Raw genomic sequence first — 15,770 nt, forward strand, 5'->3', positions numbered from 1 at the left:
CATAATCACCTGCTCCATAAAGGACTCACACACTCACTGTCCGGTCTCGTTTGCACTTCACTTACCTGAATGCTTACCTCAAGGACTCCATCGATCTACTTACCTGTTTCCAACATCTCCTGTGTTCCTCTTGTGCTACTCCATCAGTGTGTGAGTGCTTCCCACCTCCAGTGTCCTGTGTCAACGTCATCTTCCATTCCTACGGATATAAAAGGACAGTATTACCTCTCTGCTTTCTACACATCAGTATACTTCAGTATTACTCACCTGCATAACCGTTTGACTCTGCTGAACATCAATAAATACCACTGTGTGTTTTACTCCTGCCTCCGTGTCCCTGTACTGTAACAGTCTAAAGTCAATGGCACAATTTTTAAATTTTTTTTTTTTTTTTTTTTTTTTTATTTAAACAGTGCATTAGTAATATGTGCCTATATGCGGGTACACAACGTGTGTACATTCTGCTTATTACACACACAGGGACGTGCAGCAGCACACAAACATGCCACATATTAAAAATATAAATTACAATGTAAAAAGATTATTATTGTGTGCATAAAGATAAAAATGCTTTGGTGGAATACGGTTTGTCTCATAGGTGGTCCGTTTCCTCACTAGAGAAGTGTTCAGTTTTTCCACTTGCAAATTCCGCCAGGTAAATAGCGAATCCACCATTGCGTGAGCGCAACTGGCTTTTAAAGGGAATGGGAGATTAGACTCTGATTGGTTTATTGCACGTTATGCCCAAAACACACCCATGACTCATTAAGAGAATAGGGCCAACCCTTTTAGACCATGTGCCTTACACGCCGACCGTTTTTCCCGTCGTTAAACTAGCAAAAGTGGATTTATGTAGCTTTAAAGAATCATGCAGTAGGACCAAGATGTTCATGTCTTTCTTTCTTCAGTCGAAAAGAAATTAAGGTTTTTGATGAAAACATTCCAGGATTTTAGATAAAGATAAAAATGCTTTGGTGGAATCCGGTTTGTCCCATAGGTGGTCCGTTTCCTCACTAGAGAAGTGTTCAGTTTGTCCACTTGCAAATTCCACCAGGTAAATAGCGAATCCACCATGTCGTGAGCGCAACTGGCTTTTAAAGGGAATGAGAGATTAGACTCTGATTGGTTTATTGCATTTTACGCCCAAAACACACCCATGACTCATTAAGAGAATAGGGACAACCCTTTTGGACCATGTGCCTTACACTCTGACCGTTTTTCCCATCTTTAAACTAGCAAAAGTGGATTCGGACACGCCCTAAGTGCACTTGCGGCGTGTACATAAATCGTTAAATAGGCCATCATTGACATAGGCTCCTAAAAGTTAATTTCATTTGCATAATTATGTTTTCATTTATTCAGCAACTATGTAGCTTTAAAGAATCATGCAGTAGGTCTTTAACAGGAATTTACTGTAGCTGAAAAGCAGTCTGAAATTTTTGTTCTTACTTAAGATACAATAAAGTTCTAGAATCCTATAAATGTTTAAAAGTTACTTTTAAAATAAATTGTAAATAAAACCAACAGCAAAAAGAACATCTTTCTTTTTAGAACAGCCCTTTCGTTAAGAATGCACTTTAAAATGCTACTTATGTAGGCAGCTCGCTAACAAATTTTGGCTTTTTTTTTGTGATTTTATTTACAGTAGTTTGTTCATTCACAATTTTGTTAATTTTTTGTTGACTGCCTGAACAATGAAACATCTGTAAAAACATTTTATACCTTGGTGTTGAGACAGAAAAGAAAACGGTGTCAGTGACGGAAGGAAATTCTGTCACGCTGAAAACTGGTGCAACTGAAATCCTGAGAGATGATGAAGTACTCTGGAAGTTTGGACCACAAGACATGGTCATCGCTCAAATCCACAAAAAGGCTGGTAACATTTCGTATGCTGATGATGAGCGGTTCAGAGACAAACTGCAGCTGGACCAGCAGACAGGAGATCTGACCATCAGCGACATCAGGATCCGAATCTCTGGAGATTATCATCTACAGATCACCAGCAGCAAAGCGACCAAAACAAAGAGATTCAAGGTTATTGTACGAGGTGCGTGGCTCAAATACTTCATATACCGTACAGTATTGTCTTTAAACGTGTTCCTTTATTCCTTTTAAACTTCTAAAAAGGGGTTTAATGTGGGTTTTGAGTTGTTCATCTGCATGTCAGCAAACATGTTTCTGTTTCTTTATGAAATGAAGTGGACACATTGAAATTCACGGAGGGAGAGCCTGTCCATCTGCAGACCGGTATTACTAAAATTCAGAAAGAGAATCTGATTCTGTGGAAGTTTGAACCTAAAAATGCCCTCATTGCCAAAGTTGATGGGCAAACCAATGAGACCAGCGTCTACGATGTTGATGACGAGAGATTCGGAGACAGACTGGAGCTGGACGATCAAACTGGAGACCTCACCATCACAAACACCAAAAGCACCGACTCTGGAGTTTATGAAGTACAGATCAAGAGCAGCAATACAGTTTCATACAAGAAATTCAATGTTCTTGTCTGGTGTGAGTAGCTCAAGATAATCACTATATTGATAATCTGGTTCACATGCACATTCACGTTTCTTCTATATGTTTCTCTCGCTGTCAGTGAATACGCTGAAATATACAGTTGGAGATTCTGTGATTCTTCAAACTGGAGTTACCGAACTGAAGAATGATGATCGGATACTGTGGAAGTTTAGCGATAAAGACACTTTTATAGCTGAACTCAACAGAGCCACCAATCAGACCTTGTTCTATAAAGGTCCTGATGGGAGATTCAGAGACCGATTGCAGATAAACCAGCGAACTGGAGATCTGACCATCAGGAATATCAGCAGAGCACATTCAGATGTTTATACACTACAAATCAGCAGAGGCAAAAAGATCACATGCAAGAGATTCATGGTGGTTGCCCACGGTGAGTAACGCAATCATATTTATCACTGTTTTAATGCTTTTAATGCTCTTGACACAGATTATTAATAGATCAAAAGACACAAACAACTGAAAAAGACCTGATCTCACAGGAAAATCTCCTCTTTACCTTTCTTTACTTAAAGTATACCATAAAAATCTCATCCTAGCTAACAGGGAACGCTCTCAGAACGTTCTGTCAAGGTTCTCTCAAAGTTAGGAACAAACGTTCTTCCAGTAATGTTAATAGAATGTCATTCAAAGTTGTCTGGTCTTTAAAAATGTTCGCAAAATGTTAACATAACATTATTTATACATCGTTCATGTGTTTTTTTTTCTCTCTCAAATGTTTTAGTTGGATGTTTGTCTATCGTCTAATGTCACTACTTGTTTCAGAATGTTTAGAGAACATTCAAAATTAACATTCCCATAATGTTTGCAAAATTCTAAAATGGAATATTCACTTAACCAAGAGTTTTTTGTTTTTTTAAAACTGTAAAAAAACAAACAAAAAAACATTCTGAACGTTCAGAGAAAATTCTGAAATAATGTTTCCATAACTTAATGGGAATATTATCAAAACATTAATTTCACTATCTTAATTCTATGTGTATGGTTTTTTTTTTTTCTGTGTATTTCTCTTCTGTAAAACACTTTAAAAGGTGCTATATAATTAAAGCTTTACTTATTTACTTACTTGGGTATTTTCGTTATCTGGGATGACCATGGCACAGAAACACTGGTTTTGATCATCCAGGTTTGCTTTAATAAACAGTTCAACACTGAAATGTTGGTCCAAATCCAAACCTGAATTAGTTTATGTGGGTCCAGAAATGCATCACAATATTGAGCAAAATTTATCCTCTTGACTTCGTAATTAATGTCAGTAGTTAGTTTTGATGTAACCGAGGCAGTCAGATCACCTGTTATAATGTCCATGTTTTTCTCTTTTATGTGGTGCTGGGACAAAATAAAGAGAAGACCGTGTCAGCGACAGAGGGAGATTTGGTCACGCTATACAATGATACTGAAATACAAGATGATGATCTGATACTGTGGCTGTTTGGAGCTGAAGACAGACTCATAGCTAAAAGAGAAATGAATAAAAGTGCCTGTGCTTATTATGGTAGTGAAGGGAAACTCAAAAACATATTCAATTTGAATCCTCAAACTGGATCTCTGATCATAACAAACAGCACAACTGAACATGCTGGAGTTTATAAACTACTGATCATCAGCAGCCGAGAGACTAAATACAAGAGATATCAAGTTACAATCAATGGTGAGTAACACAGCGGTCGCATTTTTTTTTTTTTTTTTTGCTCTAAAATGAACATATTGCAGTAAATTAAAATGCCCTTAAATTGTTCTAGTTCATAGTTGATGTAACTCTTTTAGTGTTAAAATAATTTATCCTTTCTCAGCTTAACATGTAGAGACAACTATAAGTATTTTCAAGGGTTAATTTTCTCCATTTTCTTTTAAATTTCTAAATTATTTGCGGTTTGACACTCACTGTATTATTTTGAGTGTTTTTGATCAGGTAGAAACACTTTGAATTTCAAACACAGTTATGGGTTGCACATTGACACTTAATAAAGCTGTGACATCAACCTTTTCTTTGTTTTCTTACAGAGAGAGAAAGAAATACAGACGAAGAGGATGAGCAGGAGGGGATGCGCTTAATTAATATATTAAACCCTCAACAGTAATATAATAATTGTAAACAATTTTAGAGACTTTATTATTGACTATTATTTTTGGTGCTTGTGAATCAAACTAAATGTGATCATAACTGAACTTGGTTCAACTAGTTTCTCTATATATTTTTGTTATATATTTATGAATTTATTTTATTACAATCCTTAACTTGTTAGTGTATGGACCTTATATGTACTGTATATCAGTGTTTTGTGTTAGACAGCTCTATATTTTGTAGTGGCTTGTATCTGCTTGACTCTTGTGGATTTGGACAATGATTTATAATTGGTAATATTATAACTATTAATATTAATGAGGTGCTTATGAGCCTTATTGGGGGTTTATTGCCTGTTTTTTTGGTTTTGCTTTTTGTGTTCCACTACTTTTATTATGTTCCTTTTCATTCCTTTTCATTCATTATTCTCATTTGCAAGTAATTTGGATAAAATGATCTGCTCAATTAATAAATGTTCAAATAAGATGTACTATACTACTGCTGATATACGTCATATAAGATGTAGATACACTGCTGGTATTAATATCCGAAGGGTGAAACATTTCCCCGCGCAGATTTCACTCGTGTCGAAGTTGGTCACACGAATCTGACCAACAGAAAGCCGCTTGGCTTTAAAGTGACTTCGGTTCAAGCTTTGTTTAATGTACACTATTGACAATGGACCTTTTTGCCCAGTAAATTTCACCAAAATGTTGTGAATTTTTTCCACTGAGCAAACAATTTTACCTATTTAATATTTGCTTTTCTTAAATGTAGAAATTCATCTATAAAGCAACATTTTTGTGAACTCTAATTTATAAAAATTAGATTTTTTTTTTTTTTACATCACTACAATTGTAACGATTCCTGTCACTTCCCAGGACTCCAATTCCCATAATCCTCCCTGCCAGTCACATGCACACTCCACACCAATCACCAATTGCCACATACAGCTGAAGCTCATTATCTGGACTACTTTAAGACTCACACACCCCCCACCTCATTGCGAAAGTCTTGTTTATCCCTTGTGTTGCATTACTGAGCGTTATTATACTGTCTGTCCTGTTACCATTCCTGTCTGTTACCTGTTTATGATCCTCTGCTACCTGCCTTTGGACTGTGTATTGTTTCCTGACCTGTGAATGATATCTGCCTGTCCTGATTCCCTGCCTGTTCAACGATCTCGATTCTGCCTGCTCTCTGCCATACCTGTTTGCCACTGCTTGACCCTTGCCTGTTTAATATGGAGGACCAGGAGTGCCACTTAAAAATAAAAAGAAGAATTAATTAATTAATTTATTAATTCAAACATAAAAATGTATATAAATGAATCACTTTTTATATGGGCAAATTAATAGACATATTTAAAGTTGTTTTTTTATTCCTGTTTTTAAATGTAGTTTAATAAAACAATAAATTTTAAAAATCTTTTTTGAATGTATAAATAAATAGACAAATTTGAAATAGGATATTTAATTCATTTTTAAAACATAGATCAATAAAACAATAAAAAGTACATTAGTAAATCATTTTAAATGCGCATTTAAATCGCTTTTTTAAAAAGAATTTGGCAAATGCTTTTCTTTCTCTATTTACCAAATGCTTTTCTTTGTCGGTTTGCCAAATGCTTTTCTTTATCCATTTGTCAATCGAGTGGTAAAATGCCATTGGACAGTACACACGTGGGAGCAACCAATCAACTTTCACCTCAATTTGAAGAGCCAGTCCTCTCTCACTTGTAACACTCACTGTCATTGGACAGTTAGTACGGTGACCGGGAGGGGACATGTTAGGTTCATTTAGTTTTTGTTGTGGCCACAACATATGAACTCGTGGGAACGTAATAAAATCTTGTGGCCACAAGATATTAATTCATGGGAACGGCCACGAGATCGTTTTGTCGAGGTAACGACATCCTTATGTCATGGCCACGGCACGAGTTAAATGTGTAAACAACCTGCGTGACCATCGCAACCTGGAATTATCACAAATGGACAATACCATAATAATATTTTTAATTAAGAAAAAGAACGGAATTAAGAAATTATTATTAACATAGTGCATATTATATTGTATTGCGCGCGATGTTGCAGACAGCATTCGAATGACGTTTATAAATCAATGTTTAAATGTTGTGCATTTTTGTCATGTAGCATGTTGTCGAGCAGCCAGGGAAGAGTTAGGAAGCACACAATAGTTTTCGCGAATGCCAGTCGTGGTTTATTTTAAATGCTTTCACCAGCAGGTGCAGCCAACAAAATACAAAAAAAAAAAAATACAAAAAACAAACAAAAAAATAATAATGCAAAAATTAATTCAACACATACTTGTACTAAAATACAAAAGAAAATGCTGTGAGCAGCAAAACCTGGCACTACACAAGGCACAGCGGCACATCTGGAATATAAAACTGTTTATCTCACTTCAGACAAACATCTTCACGCCCTTGCATCATTCACAGACTGCCCCAAACATACACAGATCATGGGTTAAGACCAGTTTCCCGCCAAACACTAATGGGTCAAACCATTGTTACGGGGAAAGATTTCACCCGTAACACTACACACCAGATTCATTGAATATCATATAAATACATAAGCAATTCATTTCTTATGTTTCAATCATAATACCAACCAGCACAACATACAAATACAAAAGAAAGATTCACCAGATCATAGTATTTATACAGTGGTCTATACATGTTCCCAATAGAGAATACGAATCTGACGTCACGCCGCATTGAGTTCTGGGTAACTTCTTTGTTTATTCGCCATCTTGACAGGATCGCGCAGCCTTGGCTCCTCGTTAGAGCCCTGACGCTAGAGGTTGCAGCCTTTAGCCTCCTCGTTAGAGCATTCAACTCCCACGCCGGAGACCCGGGTTCGAGGCCCGCACAGAGCGGGGCGAGTAGGACCTGGGTAAGGGGGGGTTACATATCTATGATTTAACTCGTGGCCATGAGAAATTATGTCGTTCCCTCAACATATGATCTCGAGGCCACGACTTTACATCGCGTGGCCACGACATAAGGATGTCGTTACCTCAACAAAATGATCTTGTGGCTACAACATATTATCACATTCCTACGAATTAATATCTTGTGGCCATGACATATTATCACGTTCCCACGAGTTTATATGTTGTGGCCACGGCAAACTAAGTGAACCGAACATGTCCCCTCCCGGTCACCGTACTAACTGTCCAATGACAGTGAGTGTTACAAGTGAGAGAGGATTGGCTCTTCAAATTGAGGTGAAAGTTGATTGGTTGCTCCCACGTGTGTACTGTCCAATGGCATTTTACCACTCGATTGACAAATGGATAAAGAAAAGCATTTGGCAAACCGATAAAGAAAAGCATTATAGAGAAAGAAAAGCATTTGCCAAATTCTTTTTAAAAAAGCGATTTAAAGGTGATAAAGAGGATCTTTTCATCGACAGAGAAACCAAAGACTGTTAGTGAGTTTTTGAAATGAGCGGATGCGTAAGAACAACCCCCCTCCTTCACAGCTCATTTATAGGGAACGCCTATGCACGAGTATTGGAACACGAGTGTTTACCACCGACATTCGCTGTGTCGTGTTAGTGGATTCATTATGTCGGACTCACCGCAGGTAACTCATAATCTGCAGTTGTTACTCCTGTCTCCTGACAAAAACATTGCATGCGGCGCCTGTGGAGTGTGGAAAGTTACTGGAACGCGCAATCGTGGCACACGTCTCTCACAAGCAGTGGCGGCTGGGGCAAAAAGTATTTGGGGGGGGGCGCAAAAAAAAAAAAAAAATGTAGAAATGCAGGAATGAATAGGCTAATTGTTAAATAACCATTTAACAAGTGATATAATAATGTATCTATCTAAAACATGGAAAATTCAATATTTAAAACATGCCATAGGGCTGTGATCTAAAAAAAAAAAAATCTGTATTTAATTAAAAAATATATATATTTAAGATCATGCCCAATATTGTCCTAGAAACAATGTTCATACTGAAGGCTATGAAAAAAACATGAATGTAACTGTGTAATATATGCTATAAATTATGTGCAAAAAAGGGGTCAAATCACATTAGGCCTAGGCTACGTTCTAAAATTGTACCTTTACAATCTAAAAACAAAATGTTTTTGAAGCAGAAATTAAATACACAGAACTAAAAATGAAAATAAATAAAAACAAAAGAACAGACTAATTATTATTATTTTGATTACCCTACAATAGTCACTTTACACAGTTACTGCTATCGTACAAATACACTTAGTTGTAGGTTCGAAATTCTACATATGACATAATTATATTCACCAACAAAAACAAATTTTCAACAAATATTTTGAGCAAAATGTATTTTACTCAGATTGAACTCCGTCTGTTCGGCGCGCGGCGGCGCTCGTTCACGGAGGTTTGTGCTTGCTGAAGGCTCGTCCACACCTGACTGCAAAATGGAAATATTTTCTCGACTTTCTAACTTGTACAGATGATGAATATATCTGTCAAATGTAAATTATGCACTGAGGAAATTATTAAATGTCACTTCAGCTTAAAAAAAAATATTAATAGAGGTATGTTTGTTTCCACCAATCGCTGCACAAGTTAAGGTTACGTATGATGACGAGAGAACGTTAGTGCTAGCAATCCCGGAACCCATAGAGATTGCATTGCAGTGCCTGCAGTTTGAAAAAAAAAATCTTTGAATGGAGGTCTATGGGAGCAGTCGGGGCAAATCTCCGCCAGACTTAAATGCCCAAAAAGAGGCGGTACTCCACAGAGTGTGACTCGACGCTGATTGGACTATATCCAGAGGCAGAACAAACAGCCTAGCAGTGACAGCTAGCGTAACTCTGTGGTTAAATGTGATTGAAAAATCCGTCCCTTTCTCACTTTGGTGGTGCATCGCCCTATTGCCCTAATGAAGAAACCGCCCCTGCTCACAAGGAACTTCATGGCAGTGATTGACAAGCCAGAGGGCCAATCGTTTACGCGATGATCGTGTAAACGATTGGCTGATGTTTTTAAGGCCCTACCTCGTGCACAGATGATGTATATTAATATTATTCCTTTCAGTGCACCTAATAAATAGTCTTTTATCAGTTAGTAAAGACAGTTTCAAGTAATATTGCAAAAATGTATAAAACAAAACATCCTCTTTAGCACCTTTAAATGCGCATTTAAAATGATTTACTAATGTACTTTTTTATTGTTTTATTGATCTACGTTTTAAAAAATGAATTAAATATCCCATTTCAAATTTGTCTATTTATTTATACATTCAAAAAAGATTTTTAAAATGTATTGTTTTATTGTTTTATTTAACTACATTTAAAAACATGAATTAAATAAACAACTTTAAATATGTCTATTAATTTGCCCATATAAAAAGTGATTCATTTATATACATTTTTATGTTTGAATTATTAAATTAATTAATTGATTCTTCTTTTTATTTTTAAGTGGCACTCCTGGTCCTCCATAGTTTAACTACAAACTCTGCTTTAATAAAGTTTGCACATGGATCCGATCTTGAATCCCGCCTCGTTACAACAATAGACACCATATTTTCATTGGTCTCTGATCAACCAATAGCAATCAGTAACCAGGCATTACTCATATTATAAAAACATTACATTTTATTGATTTAAATTAAAAACCATGTGATGTTCATTCCAATGACCGCAAGGTCTGAAGGGGTTAATATGTCTGCACCATTATATGAACAAGTTCCCCTTGGAAAAGAAAAAAAAACCTTCAAATAGATAAGTGCTCTACTAAATGTATTTATTGTTTTTGATCAAACTGGATTAAACAAGGACACAAATTTTTAAAATGATTCAAAAGCAGCCCAAGATTAGATGTGAAGTTTATTGTAAGTATTTTTGGCCATTGCAGATGTTAAACATTGGTAAATGGAGGATGTTTGTCTTCCATCTTCTCAGTTTTTTTCACTTATCCAATGATCTGAAATGAACAAAATGGCACAAGAAATTTGAAATAAAAACAGTGTATTATAAGATACAGTCATGATGACATTTATTGTTTGCTAGTTTCTTATGTAAAGTTTATTATAATGACAATTTGATTGCACTTACGCCACTAATCCAGCTGCTGTAGGCAGACACACGAGTGAAGACTGTTGGCTTCTGGTAGGTATTACAACCCAATGATGACACAAAGCTGGTCACTCCATGGACGACGTACTGACCGCTCACCTGGCAGTTCAGAGGACCGCCAGAGTCACCCTAAAACAACACAACAGGAGCCAAAATGAGACATTTTCCTGCAGTATGAAATAACAGTTCATGATCTGTTTGACAGTCAGTCTTTCTCACATTGCATCCAGACAAGCTGCCGCCACCAGCGCACACCATGGTGCTCTTCACGGTGCTTCCCCACCAGTCACTACGAGAGCAGGTACTGTGGTCCACCACGGGCAGGTAGGCCTGTTTCAGCTGAGCGGAGAGTGACCCACCAGCTGCATGAGAGACAAGAATCATCAGTACATGATTTCAGGAAACATCAAAGCTATTTGAAGTTAAACTGACTCTGAGTGCGGCCCCAGCCGGTGATGTAACAGACATTGTTGTGGGGCAGAACCTGTCCTGAGGGTGGAAGGGTGGCCAGCTGAACGTATGAGTTCAGAGTGGCGTCAGAGGACAGACGCAGAAGAGCGATATCATATCTGGAAAACAAAGAACAGACATCACAGTCTACAATGTGCATTTCATTTCTCATGCTAGGGGGCGCTATAACTTTAGAAGATTTTTGAAACGATTATGGATGTTGTGTTGATGTAAGTCCAGGTCGTCATGTATGAAATTTATGTCAAAAACCCAATACAGTCAAGTATGCTGCTTAGATACTATGTGTAATTGTAGATATTGTTGTATGTGAAGCATTAAAGTTAAATGCGTAATCGTTGATATATGATGTGTTTGATGTCATTACTGCAAAATATTAAAATAATATACTTTAGTTATACTATTACTAAAGTCCTCTAAGTGGATTTTTACTACAATCAAAAACTGATATGCAAGATTGCATTTGCTTATAACCCGACGTATAACCTGAAGGTTGCAGGTTCAAGTCTCAGAACAGGTGTTGTGCTGAATTCGGACCCCCTGCCAGATTATCAACCCTCTAGTATTGGTAGATTTAGGAGTAGGTGTGGGGGAGGGGTTAGGATTAGGGGTGGGGTTAAGATTAGGCAATCTGATAGCAACTTTAATGAGGGGGTAATAATTTGGCAGGGGGTCGAAATTCGACACAACAATTGTTAGTTACCTGAATCAGCAGAGTAATATAAAACATTGCTATGGGTGACGGGGTGACAGTTATTACAAAATCTCTGACAGCTAAATGCTGCGATTGACCAATCACAATAAAGATTTTCAGAGAGCCGCGAAGAGTGTGTTGCGTTAAAGGTAAAATGGTCAAGACAGTCATATTACGTTAAAGGTATTTACTTTTTATATGTGTGTTGTATATGTGTAATTGGCTTGGCAATATAGTATTGCTGTTTGTTTCTCGTTAAAGTTCTAACTATTGATGCAGTTGAGTTTGTTGTGTTAAAAGTTATAGGCCTTACAAGTGTTTGTCGATATAGTCGTGTATATGTTGTGTATGATTGTCGCCACTGTCGTGTATGTTGTGCATGTTATATACACACCCAGCAGCCACATTGTTTCTGTTCCAGCTGGGGTGGATGGTCACTTGACTGACGCTCATGTACTGCTCGCGACCTTCGTGGTTGTAGATGTCGTGGTCACCCAGGACAACACGCCATGTTCTCGTGCTGCACAGGAAACACGTTCAGAAAAACATAGGTATAGAGTCAGGAACAACTGAACACTTTTTAAAAATCTATTACATCCTGCATTGACACTGTCTTAAAGGCATGAAATTTCCATTGACTTGTCAATTCTCATTCATTCTGATTCTGAAAAACTGACAAAATTAAAAAAGATTTGATTGTTAGCAGCTGTCTGAATCCATTGTACGACTACAACCAAAAAATGTTTTGCAAACACATTGAAAGTGAATTACATCTGCCACCAGAGGGCGAATTGCGACAGTCATGTGTAACAGGTGTGCTTCAGATCAAGTATTGACCTTATTCAGAGCAGCGCCATCTTTGCTTTTTAAGGGGAATGAAGGTCAATAGGTCTCTGCAGGACAGTAATGGCAGTTACCAGATCAGTGGGCGAGGCCATAACGGAGGGGCGCTTTCGACTTTGTTACCTGATTGGCCCACGTCACAGTGACAGTAGAGTTTAGGGGTGGGGTCAAGTAAAGCGCATCATTTCTATGCATGATTTAGAAACACCCACCAGTTTAAAAATTGTTCTGCAGACATCTCAAACTCCTTCAGATTCATACTTGTAATCTGTCTCAATGTTTGTGTTGTTTCTTAAAGGATTAGTTCACGTTCAAATTAAAATTTCCTGATAATTTACTCACCCCCATGTCATCCAAGATGTTCATGTCTTTCTTTTTTCAGTCGAAAAGAAATGAAGGTTTTTGATGAAAACATTCCAGGATTATTCTCCTTATAATGGACTTCAATGGCCTCCAAACGGTTGAAGGTCAAAATTAGTTTCAGTGCAGCTTCAAAGCATCCTACGTGATCCCAGATGAGAAGTAAGGGTCTTATCTAGAGAAACCATCGCTCATTTTCTAAAAAATAATATAAAAATTGTATATGTTGAACTAGCTCTCTTCTTCTTCTCTATTTGAATTCCAGAAGTGTAGATGCTGCTAAGTGTATTACTGCCCATTTAAACTAAATTGTCATATACAATCTGCTAGTGCAAGTATATAACAAATAGTTCAAACTTTGACCTGTAGAGGGCAGTAATACACTTAGCAGTGTCTACACTGTATGAAACTGTAATTTTGACCTTCAACCGTTTGGGCTCCATTGAAGTCCACTATAAGGAGAAAAATCCTGGAACGTTTTCATCAAAAATCGTAATTTCTTTTCGACTGAAGGACATGGACATCTTGGATGACATGGGGGTGAGTAAATTATCAGGACATTTTTATTTGAAAGTGAACTAATCCTTTAACCATTTAGATAAAAAAAAAATTAAAAAATCATTACGTGTCAACGCAGTGGGCGGCGGTCAACACCCAATTCCTTCTGATCAGAGTCCCACCACAGGTGTGATAGTAGCTGCCGCCAGACAGATACTGGAGAGAGATCTGTGACAGAGATGAAGATTTAGATAGAACTTGAAAAAAAAAAAAAAAAAAAAATGAAGAAACATTTCAATATGAGTGGTATTTTAAAACTTAATGCGCTGATTGGACTGTATTGAAGTTGGAAAATTCAGTTAAAACCAGCTTTAAGTTTTACTTGATATAAGCTGTTTTTTATGGCCATTATTGTAGACCATCATCTTGGTTGATCTTGTTAGTGGGACTCCAACAGACCTTCTATATTTATAAATAGCTTGACCATCTTAACCCTGATAGCACATGAACATCACGGAGACGTCTACTTGATGCCTGCATTTACATCTGCAAGATGTGTTTTTAGAGTGTTTGCTCATCTGTAAAATGTCTCTAAGACGTTTCCTGTCAGATGATAAATAGACATTTAGAAAACATCTTTAAGACGTTTATGTTTTAGAATGTAAAACTGCTTTTTATAAGATGTTAATCAGATGTTTGTACACAACAGATGTTTTCCAGATTAAGCAACGTATGTGTGCTATCTGGGAAGCTGGTACCACCATGCCCATTTAATTGTGGAAAACCACCAAAAAAGCTTAGCTATTGAGACTTGAAAAGGATTTCATTTAAATAAAAATGTCGTACCTGCCAGGGCCAGGAGTTGGGACTTGCCACCTCTCCACCCACAACCCTCTCCTCAATGGCCTGATCCTCTATATATCTGGGCTCAGCCAGCGCTGGACACAAAAATGCATTTAGACATACTAGGATTGTAGTAATTTTGAATTTTGAGTCTATATAGACTTAGTTTTTTACGCAGTCGTTAACTTGGCAAAATTTAAGCCAAATGCAAGTGTGGTTTTCTCAACAGAAAAAGAGAGGCATCTTACCCAGGGCGGCCAGCGCACTCAACAACAAGATCCTCAGCATGTTTGCAGTCTGTCGTCTTTCTGAATTCTTCCATCATCCATATATATGCCCGCAGAAGTTCACAGTGCAGTACAGAACAGGATGTGTGACTCACGGCTGATACCCACAGGTGTGTGAATCCCACAGATATCACCACTGCCAAGGCCAATGTTCCAGTTGCAGAATAAACTTGTTTATCTAGTTTGACACAGATGCTTGACCTGCATTAGCTTCGAGTTAGTTCAGTTCAGCATCTCACCTGATATAAAGTTCATGTAAGGTTTCATTTGCATTTCATTAATTATTTAAATTCAGCAAAAAAAAGAAAAGAAATTTAATTGAATTTTTAAATTGAATGAATTAAATTTAATTAATTTAATTTCATTTTTATTCATTACTTTAATTATCTTTTTAGTAATAATAATCCATATTAATAATATATAGATTAGTATTTGCTAATTTAATTAAAATGTATTTATTTATTTATATATATTTTTCAACATTAAGATATTAATTTAACATTTATGTGAACCTATAAGGAAAGTGTATATTTTAAGAAAGTTTTTAAAAGTACAAAATTCCAAATATATACAAAAACAAATCTACTATACAAATATTAACATTGCATGCATAATAATTATTAAAGAATTTGTAATGACTGAGACAAATCAGACACAGTTATTTGTTAGTTAACCAATAGTTTTAAGCTCACTCTGGGGTCTGGCTTCCATCCCCCGAGAAGTTCTCAGTTACACCAATAAATGCCGCATGGAGAGCAGAGAAGAGACACACAAAAATGTGCATCTTTCCTGCATTATCCACACATAACACAGACTCTCTTGCATTAAAGGGGACCTATTATGCAAAATTCACTTTTGCCTGGTGTTTGGACATAAATGTGTGTTGACAGTGTGTGTACACAACCACCCTATAGTGATAAAAATCCACCCACTCCTTTTTTTTAATCCCCATAAATCTTTTTTATTTATTTTTTTTTTTTATTACAATATTAACAAACAGAACAAGTTGGTACATGCAAAAAATAAACAATATTTCAAAAATTAGAGAAGAGAAAAAGATAAGAAGAAAAAAAAAGAGG

At 36.7% G+C, this 15,770-nt stretch overlaps 2 protein-coding genes across 2 annotated transcripts; one reads left to right on the top strand and one right to left on the bottom strand.

The window, feature by feature from the left end:
• Positions 1-1,701: 1,701 nt before the first annotated feature.
• Positions 1,702-5,082, top strand: LOC125263466. The gene is made up of 5 exons (XM_048182452.1): positions 1,702-2,047; positions 2,200-2,511; positions 2,597-2,908; positions 3,881-4,186; positions 4,540-5,082. Exons 1-5 carry the CDS (start codon positions 1,846-1,848, stop codon positions 4,614-4,616), a joined length of 1,209 nt encoding a protein of 402 aa, XP_048038409.1. The 5' UTR covers positions 1,702-1,845; the 3' UTR covers positions 4,617-5,082.
• A 5,263-nt stretch (positions 5,083-10,345) lies between these two features.
• On the bottom strand, positions 10,346-14,788 carry LOC125263464 (elastase-1-like). The gene is made up of 8 exons (XM_048182450.1): positions 14,653-14,788; positions 14,408-14,499; positions 13,689-13,789; positions 12,255-12,380; positions 11,131-11,267; positions 10,918-11,060; positions 10,678-10,827; positions 10,346-10,546 (listed from the first exon to the last, which is right to left on the bottom strand). The coding sequence occupies exons 1-8, from the start codon at positions 14,690-14,692 to the stop codon at positions 10,535-10,537; spliced, it is 801 nt and encodes a 266-aa protein (XP_048038407.1). The 5' UTR covers positions 14,693-14,788; the 3' UTR covers positions 10,346-10,534.
• Positions 14,789-15,770: the final 982 nt, after the last annotated feature.

This window comes from Megalobrama amblycephala, linkage group LG2 (genome assembly GCF_018812025.1).
Source record: "Megalobrama amblycephala isolate DHTTF-2021 linkage group LG2, ASM1881202v1, whole genome shotgun sequence".
Taxonomy (NCBI): Eukaryota; Metazoa; Chordata; class Actinopteri; order Cypriniformes; family Xenocyprididae; genus Megalobrama; species Megalobrama amblycephala.

What these genes read in the sequence shown, in the direction of transcription:
- LOC125263464 (XM_048182450.1), bottom strand. Translation starts at nt 14,692, where the DNA reads ATGCTGAGGATCTTGTTGTTGAGTGCGCTGGCCGCCCTGG. An exon ending in CCAACTCCTGGCCCTGGCAG is followed by an intron (nt 13,790 to 14,407) that starts GTACGACATTTT and finishes TCTCTGTCACAG; the next exon opens with ATCTCTCTCCAGTATCTGTC. An exon ending in AGAAACAATGTGGCTGCTGG is followed by an intron (nt 11,268 to 12,254) that starts GTGTGTATATAA and finishes TTTGTTTTCCAG; the next exon opens with ATATGATATCGCTCTTCTGC.
- LOC125263466 (XM_048182452.1), top strand. Translation starts at nt 1,846, where the DNA reads ATGGTCATCGCTCAAATCCACAAAAAGGCTGGTAACATTTCGTATGCT. An exon ending in ATTCAATGTTCTTGTCTGGT is followed by an intron (nt 2,512 to 2,596) that starts GTGAGTAGCTCA and finishes TCTCGCTGTCAG; the next exon opens with TGAATACGCTGAAATATACA. An exon ending in ATTCATGGTGGTTGCCCACG is followed by an intron (nt 2,909 to 3,880) that starts GTGAGTAACGCA and finishes GACAAAATAAAG; the next exon opens with AGAAGACCGTGTCAGCGACA.